This window comes from Ruditapes philippinarum, unplaced genomic scaffold (assembly GCF_026571515.1).
Source record: "Ruditapes philippinarum isolate M1 unplaced genomic scaffold, ASM2657151v2 ctg1638_1_1_1_1, whole genome shotgun sequence".
NCBI classification, from domain to species: Eukaryota; Metazoa; Mollusca; class Bivalvia; order Venerida; family Veneridae; genus Ruditapes; species Ruditapes philippinarum.
This window is the reverse complement of record NW_026865446.1, coordinates 84,794-94,384: the sequence shown is the minus strand read 5'-3', so window position 1 is coordinate 94,384 and position 9,591 is coordinate 84,794. Positions and strand designations below refer to the sequence as shown.

General features: G+C 33.0%; 1 protein-coding gene across 1 annotated transcript; it reads left to right on the top strand.

Annotated features, from left to right (window-relative positions):
* Nucleotides 1–1,270: 1,270 nt before the first annotated feature.
* On the top strand, nt 1,271–9,497 carry LOC132729045 (uncharacterized). Its single transcript, XM_060714782.1, has 8 exons — nt 1,271–1,319; nt 3,483–3,565; nt 3,975–4,046; nt 4,186–4,288; nt 6,960–7,054; nt 7,434–7,502; nt 8,419–8,611; nt 9,445–9,497. The coding sequence occupies exons 1-8, from the start codon at nt 1,271–1,273 to the stop codon at nt 9,495–9,497; spliced, it is 717 nt and encodes a 238-aa protein (XP_060570765.1).
* Nucleotides 9,498–9,591: the final 94 nt, after the last annotated feature.

The following is a 9,591-nucleotide window of genomic DNA, read 5'->3' as shown; positions in this document are numbered from 1 at the left end:
AAGCCCCGGGGATTACAATATTTATATTTAAACTTATATAAGAAAACATATTTAAGTTTCATTGTGTAAAAACTACAATGTCCAGAGCTAAGATACATAGCACTAAAGCATTGCCTTATTGACCTTTACAAACCTGATAAGATTCATGCCCGTTGGTTTGATATTAGCCCTGCACCAGGAGTCATTTGAAAACACATCTGAGACGTATTCTGTGATACTACTATACCAAGAGCTTAGATATTTGACATATGACATCACTTTATGGGCCGCAAAATTACTAGTATTAATCATTCCCCTTGGGTCAATATTGGCTCCACACTGGGTGTCCAGTTATTATATTTTATGTAGGAACTGACATTTGTCTTATTTTGGTGAGACAAAAAAATGAACAGACTTTAGAGAATTAACATGCTGCCTTGTTGGCCTCTACAAAATTGGTATTAATCATGCGTTTTTCTTGGGCTCAATGTCACTGATTCTTGATGCTAGGTCGTTTCGGGATTGCGTTCATTGAACGCCGCTTTTCATTGTTGATCTTGTTTATCATATTTTTTTTGGATTTCTACAACAGTGATATTAATCATAAACCAGTCCAATAGTCACGTGCTTTAACTAGACTAAGGTGTGACCAAATACTATTCCTCTATTTGGCATATAGCATTGCAAAATAGTCCTCTATAAATGCTCATGTTTAAAAATGGCTCCACCTTGTAGGTCTTGAAGATAATAAAGAAAAAATATTTTCTGATAAGTTATTTTGGGGCTAGGTCTTGGACGGGTTTTTTTGGTTGTGCTACCGCACGTGTGTCGTTTTGCTTGTGAAACATAAAATTACTAAATTAAGTGACTGTATTTGTAAATGGCTGACATATGTTAAATAATCAATATCTCACTAAAACAAGACGCTCTATAGATATTTTCTTCTATTCAGAAAACAATGCAGAGTGATTTTTAATACAATTATCATACTTACTAACAAAACTTAAAATAATACTACTTTTGATGATACGGTTCATGTGAATTCTCTTTTGCCTTCATAGCATAGCTTGTACTGGTTCACATTCTTATCTCTACCTTTGGACGCCTTTATACACTTAAATTTCAGAAAAGTTATATTGTATATGTAACGGTCTTCCGTCACGAATACATATTAAGTAAGTATCTGACCGTTTGCTTTATCTTATCGGCACAGCTACATTAACATGTATGTGATATATTCAGTTCTCTATGCCCAATGTGTATTACTAGAAAAATACATTGAATGAATAAAATGGCCTCTAAGATTCTGTTTCTGTTTCTCGCAGCAGCTCTACCAACAGGTATGTCGAGCTTTACTTTATCTAACTGCTAATCTTAGTAATAGTATATAGAAATAATTTTATGCCTAGGTATAGTTAGGGCTTTAAATCTTTGGTTACTGGTGGTTAGTTTGAGAAAGGTTGCAGCTAAATAGAATGATTGCTAAAGTCATTTTAGCATGACTTTTTGGAAAAAAATAGCTATTGCTACAGTCACGTTGTCGTTGACAATGACGTTAATCGCCGCCAGAAAACTTTAATGTTGGTCACATTTGTATCTCTCAATGGATTGCCTTCCTACATGGACACAACAACCCTTTGAACAATACCTTCAAGCTGACCAGACTGACATTGACATCCACTTATAAATTACCTTGACCTTCAAGTTCTTGAATTTTGCTTGATTTTTGCAATATTTGGCTATAACTTTGCTATTTATGAATTGACTATCTTCACACTGCAACACAATAGTGCGTAGGACATGACCTTTATAAAGACTTAATTATTTATGATATCTATTCATCAATGACCTTGACTTTGAAGGTCAAATGATTGAATTTTGCTTTCTTTTTGCTATAATTGGTTATAACTTTTTAAGCGTTAATAACACTATTTAATTATCTGTATTGCTGTTATTGTTGTTGTCGTTGTTATTTGTCTTCATCTCATCATCATCATCGTCATCATCATCATCATTATCATCGTCAGCAGCAGCAACAACAACAGCAACAACAACAACAGCAGCAGCAGGATCAACAATGGCATTTACCTTTTTAGCTCACCTAAGCATATGCTCAGGGTGAGCTATTAGGATCACTCTTCGTCCGTCGTCTGTCGTCCGTCGTCCATCGTCCGTCGTCCGTCGTCCGTTCACACTTTTCAAACGACATCTCCTCTGAAACCATAAGGCAGATCATAATGAAACTTCACAGGGATGTTCCTTGTGTGAAGCCTTAACAAAGTTGTTCAAAGAATTCCATTCCATGCAGAACTCTGGTTGCCATGGCAACCAAAAGAAAAAACTTGAAACATCTTCTTCTAAAACTAAAAAACCCAAAGAGCTAGGGCTTAGATATTTGGCATGAAACATGTTCTAATGGATGTATACCAAGTTTGTTCAAATAAAAGCCCTGGGGTCAAAATTGGCCCCGCCCCTGGGGGTCATTGATTTTCCCTATATGCATATAGAAAAAACTTTAAAAAAATCTTTTAAAGAACCCAAAAAGCTAGAGCTAAGATATTTAGCATGAAACATGTTCTAATGGGTGTCTACCAAGTTTGTTCAAATAAAAGCCCTGGGGTCAAAATTGGCCCCGCCCCAGGGGGTCATTGATTTTCCCTACATGCATATAGTAAAATCTTTAAAAAAATCTTCTTTTAAAGAACCCAAAGAGCTAGAGCTAAGATATTAAGCATGAAACATCTTCTAATAAGTGTCTACCAAGATTGTTCAAATAAAAGCCCTGGGGTCAAAATTGGCCCCGCCCCAGGGGGTCATTGATTTTCCCTATATGCATATAGTAAAAACTTAAAAAATCTTCTTCTAAAAAACCCAAAGAGCTAGAGCTTAGATATTTGGCATGAAACATGTTCTAATGGATGTCTACCAAGTTTGTTCAAATAAAAGCCCTGGGGTCAAAATTGGCCCCGCCCTGGCTGACATTGATTTTCCTTATATGTGTATAGCAAAAACTTAAAAGTCTTCTTTGAAAGAACCCGAATAGCTTGAGTTAAGATATTAAGCATTAAAAATTTTCTAGTAAGTGTCTACAAAGATTGTTCAAATAAAAGCCCTTGGGTCAAAACTGGCCCTGCCCCAGGTGTGTCATTGTTTTTAACTATATGTGTAAAGAAAAAAACTTGACCAGCTAGACCTTAGATGTTAAGCATGAAATATCTTCTAATGGGTGTCTACCAAGTTTGTTCAAATAAAAGCCCTGGGGTTTAAACTGGCCCCGCTCCGGGGGCCTATATACAGGTGAGCGACTTCAGGGCCATCATGGTCCTCTTGTTTGATAATTGCTTTCTTCATACCAAAAATATGTTAAACTTTACATATTCATTGCAATATAAGTTCAGGTCAGATCAATCAAGGTAATCTACTTGTACACTCATGTTACATATATTTTTATTGGTACAGATATTATTGACGTACATTTATCGTTTCTTTCATTCTTTATTTAGCACAGAGCCTGACATGTTTACAATGTAAGGGTGTTTGTCAGCCAAGGCATTGCAACATCGTGGATGAATGCTTCCCAGGAGAGGTAAATGAATGTGTATTTTGTTGTTGTTTGTTTGTTGTTTTTTTTTCTTTAATACTTTTTTTTGTTTTGCTCGATTAAACTGGCGTCATGGTATTTTATCTTTATGAAACCGGTAATCCCTAGTCAAATCAAGATTAAAAATATGTGGATGCATGTTTGAATATATGTTTTAGAAAATTTATTTAATTACCATTAATTTTGCTTAAAATGATATATCATGTAAAGCAATAATTATATTGAATTAAATGGAAATTTACTGTTAGACAAGGATATCCTCATTATAAAACCTGTCAGCACTGAAACAACAAATAAGTTTGTTCATATGTTTTGTATGGTTATGTAAATGTAAATTCCTTTTATTCACGTTTAAATTTGTCTCTTTTGTAAAATTTTGCCATACTTATTCTAGGTATGCGGTGTAGAAAGGGTGATAAATACGCTTGGACAAACAGTGTATAATGTTGGATGCATACATCAATCGGTGAATATACATTTTAATAGTTATTAGAGAGTTCTTTAATTCTCAGAAGTTTATTAACGTATTGTAAAGTCTTTTGTTCCCCTTTGGAACTTTTGTAATTCATTCTATACTTAATATGTGTATCCTATTTTGTAATCAGAAATGCAACAACAGTTCTATGGACCAAAACAATTCCTCCAGTAACGAGTGTAAGGAATGCTGTAACACTGACATCTGTAATTCTCAAGGCTGTGGTACTCCTGGTAAGTCGATTTTTGATTGTGTATCATCATTATACTATATAGTACTTCCCGCAGGTACCGCGTCTTTGTCCATTCCGGTGTAATCAGAAAATGTGTTTCTCTACACAATGAACGCCACCAATCGACTGTTCCCAAGTGCTGCTTTTTTAATTTGGATAGATTGTAAGAATTATTTTCATTTCAAATAAAGTTCTGTCATTGATTGTAAAATACAAAGCTGCCTGCGTGTGTTGAAAATACTTTTTTATCTTACCCCATATTTACTAGTGAAACTGGTAATTTCATGTTCTGGCAAGTGAAGGTTGTCTGCTGAAACTGTAGTGACGTCATATTCTGTTGAAAAAAAAATTCAACTGAAGCAAAAAAGGGCCCCATCAATTAACATATAATTTCTAGTGTACTTATTAAATCTAAAACTGAATCTAACATATCATTAGATGACTGGTATAATCATTTTAGAGATTTGTTTTCTAATACTAATACAAATCAGCATAGTGAAACCGGCTCTGAAGATGTAGATTTAAACACACATTTTGATGAAATTGAGCAGTTGATATTTAATTCTGATATCTCTGATGAAGAGATACTGACAAGTATCAAATCACTTAAACTTAATAAAGCTTCGGGTGGTAATCTTTTGCCGCAGCAACTTGCCTACGGTATTCAATATCTATTACCGTATATTCGTAAATTATTTAATAGACTTTTTACGGAAGGTGAATTTCCAACTAGTTGGGCAATTAACTTCAATTATTATTCCTTTACATAAGAAAGGAAGTTTAAATGATCCCAATAATTATAGGGGCATTGCACTTCTTGATGTACTTAGTAAAGTGTATATTACAATTGTTACTAAACGGCTTACTTTTTACGCCGAAGCTTTTAATAAACTTTCTGAATCCCAAGCAGGATTCAGAGCCGGATATAGTACTATTGATCACGCATTTGTATTGCAATCAATTGTCTCTAGGTATTTTAATATGAAACGTCGAATTTTATATGTAGCCTTTATAGATTTTCAGAAGGCTTTTGATTCCGTGAACCACACAATATTATACGATATTTTAAGAAGAGATGGAGTAACGGGTAAATTGTATAATACAATTCAAAGTATATACTTTTCTGTTAAATCATGTGTACGTTCAAATGGGAATCTTTCAAATATTTTTGAATGTCCAATAGGACTTCGTCAATGTTGTAGTTTGAGTCCAATTTTGTTTGCTTTGTTTATTAATGAATTGTATATTTTAATGGTGGCAAATGATATCAGAGGTATCCAACTTTTTCCTGATATTGTTGAAGTATTTTTACTTATGTTTGCTGATGATATAGCATTACTTTCAGATACTATTGTCGATCTACAAAAACAGCTAAACTTGTTACAACAATTTTGCATTAGTAGTAAATTTGTAGTTAATATTGAAAAAAACTCAAGTACTTGTATTTAAAAGAGGTGGTCAGTTATCTAGAAGAGAAAAATGGCAGTATAATGGTAACCAATTAGAAATTGTTAGTGGTTTCACATATGTTGGAATATATTTTAGTAACAGATTATCTTTGTAAAAAATGGCTGAGGCTATGGCCACCAAAGCGAAAAAAGTACTTTTGTATATTCTCAGTTCATTTCAACATATTTCTTGTTTACCGCATAAAACATTTTTTAAGATTTTTGATTGTAAAGTAGCATCCATAATGTTATATGGATCAGAATTGTGGGGTCTTAAAGACAATAAATGTATAGAAACTGTACAATTATATGCTTGTAAACGTTTTTTGAATATCAATGTTTCTGCTTGTAATGACGCTATTCTTGGCGATCTAGGTAGATACCCAATGTATATATTTGCTGCAAAACGTTGTATTAGATTTTGGTTGAGATAGATATACACGCTTATGTTATGAAATGCTGATGTATTTTGACAGTATTGGATACAAAAATTGGGTGACTGATATACGATTAAACCTATATAAAATGGATTTGGATACGTATGGGAGGCACAGGTTGTAGCCAATTCTAAATTATTTATAGTGCAATATGAACAGCGTCTAAAAGACCAGTTTGTGCAAAATTAGCAATTAAAGTGTCTAGGAAATGTAAAATTAAATCATTATGTTATGTTTAAGACTACCTTTAAAAGTGAAAAATATATTTCTGTTATAGATATTGACAAATATAGAAAATGTTTTGCTAGTTTTAGAAGCTCTTCACATTGTTTAATGGTTGAAAAGGGTAGACATTTTAATATTGATAGAGAACATCGTGATTGTATGTATTGTGAATCAATGTTAGAGGACGAATATCACTTTCTTATTGTGTGTTCTTTATATGCAAATTTACGTTCTTACTATATACCATATTGTATTATTATCAATATCCGAATGTTCAAAAGTTCTACTCTTTGATGGCAACTGAAGACGAGTCATTGATACGTAATGTTGCTATGTATATTTATTATGCAATGAAAGAAAGGGATAATTTTCTTAAATGTTTTGAATAATTTATATTCAGATGGTATTTTATAATTGTATTAGAAATTCGTATTGCCAATTTGTATTGTATATTGTATACACTGTGTATGGGCCGGAGGCCTCTTGTACAATAAAGATATTGAATATGTGAATTTTCTTTCGTTTTCGTATACTTCTGCAGATTGTTTTTGCTTTTGAACAGGTTATCCACAAAACAGAGGTCCAATTTGTGACTTCTGTCCGTTTCATACGAATATTGATATGTGTAATGAAATCGCTTTCTGTGAAGTAGGAGAAGTAAGTATAATTATATAACTAATAACTTTTTCTACCTAAAAGCTTCCAATATACTACTTACTGATTTAATAAAGGTTTAACCTAATATAAAAATTATGTTTTTTATTTTTTAACTATGAACTTTTTTTCCCGTACTCTCGAGTTATCATATTATTTTTAGATTTAATAAGTTGTGGTCACAAGATATTAACTTTTAATGTCTTCAATTGCAAAACCGCAAGATAATAAGTTATAGGCACAAGGTAAAAAAGACTGCAAATGTTCTGTTTCCATCATACAAAAGCGATTATATTCATTGTTTGCTTATATTCTCAATTTTTGTTTGTCATTAAAGTACATGTGATATATAAATTTACACATTTTGTTTTCAAATATTCAGGTATGCAAGTATTCTGTATTAAAAGAGTTTGGGGATACTATTTACACCAGCGAATGCTCTAACAAACATGTAAGTTTATGCCATCTTATTTGTTCTCCCTTCCTTATGATTCTTTTTGGCCACAGGTCATCTAAAATCAGTTTGAATTTCTGATATATTTACAGGGAAGAACAAAATATTAGATTTAAATGACATTTACCGTCATGGACAAATCATTGAATTTTGGATAAATTGTCATAATTGATATATTTTGTACGTATTTGATTTATACTTGGACAAAACAAGACTTATTACAAAACAATCATAAGCCACGCCAACACATGCTTACTTTAGGTAGTCGATTGCGGCTATTGTAATCCGCGATATATTTAAGCATAACATGTCGAGGTTCGAGCATTAGGCCTCGACTTTTTATGCAGGGAAATTTCTCTGCGCAAAAAGTCGCGGCTGAAAATTGCTATTACTCACCGCAATATTTTATAAAGACCGTTGTTGAGGAACAAAAAGTCGCGGCCTATAATAATATTTTTTTTCCCTGTCTACGTTTTGTAGAATTTCTACAACACTTGTAAAAATGCCGCGGATTTCTTTATGTTTCTCGACTTTTATAGAAAAACAAGGGGTAGAATGAAAAGTCAAACCATGGACGCTTCCGGCCACTGGAGTCAAAAAGGTCCTTGCTGTGTCGAACAAACTTTGTAAAACATGGTGGTTTATACGTCTCCGGCGACATTGCGTACCATCAAGTATTGATCAATGAGTATTATAACTTTTCTTACTCAAGGAAACAACGTTTTATCCTGAAAAGATATTAACCAACGCAGCAAGAGATCTTTACTTGGTTATGCCGCAAAAAGGTTTTCCTGCCAAACTTGAAGCTGTGAAAAGCAGATTCAGGGTTTGTTGGTGTATGGCGCCTTGACTTTCTGACTTATGACTCTGTACACGCTATTTCATCAAGCTGTTTTTTTCCTACTTCCGTAAGGTGTGTCAACACAGCACAAACTACGAAAATTCCATAGTAGGTCGAGATGTAGAAGGATTCACATTCGAGAGCTACACGTCAAAGAACAGGCGTACTATAACGAACCGCCGTTCTTTGACGGAGACTATTTGCAGTGGATGTTGTGATGGTGATTTATGCTTTAAAGGATGCAATGAAACAAAAACAACCCCCAGTAAGTATGTGTTTTATTCGCGTGTTAAGCCTTTTGTAGTGTTATGTAGTCCTTACTATTTTGTATTGATTTTAAGCTTATAGTGCCTGGTTTTTTGTTTTGTCATATCTGTATATTTCAAATTGCAATCTTGATAATTATTATAAATTTCAGATTGTTTTAATTTGAAGTGCAATGCGTAATTAATTACAGTTAAATAGTTCATTTACTTTGTTTTACTGTTAGTGAAAAGGGAAATACTATTCGAAAGATCAACACAGTATGTGGTCGTTATTATTTTGTCAAACATATATGTTTGCCTGTGTTTTCTATACATTTTTAACAATTATTCGTCTATCTCACTGTCAATACTTATATTTATTCCACCAGAAGATTATTGTTCTTCAAATCCATGTAAACACGGGTATGTGAGAATACACCAAATGGGTTTACGTGTACTTGCGACAATCACTATAACGGCATCACCTGTGACACTCGTAAGTTGCTGTAATTTGGGCTATTTTCAACACCGCGTTTTATCTAGTTTAAATAAACCAGTTATTTTGAAAATTTTGAAAGGAGTGAAAATCAACGTCAGTGACCATGTAACTTACTTATCAAAATGTTCTAAATTTATTCAGTTATAATATTGATATGATTTTTATGATATTCTTTTAATATGAACTTGGAAAATAGTACCTCTAGAACATAAGTCAATGTTAAGTTTATTTAGGTGTAGTGTGGCACCTCTACCGTTTGGAACAGGGCGATACAAAAACTTAAGGTCAAAGCGTTTATGTCATTTATGTTAAAGTATTGAAGATGAGTTTCAAGCATTGTTGTTATCTGTACAGTCTTCATTCTTAAAGATATTGGCTACTTAACATCATTATCGTCAAGGTTCTAAAACAGAAAATCTTAAAATTCATTTTCATCAACAAGAGTAATTTTAAAATCAGAATAACCGCAAAATCTTTAATAATGTTTTAAAAAGCCGCTTG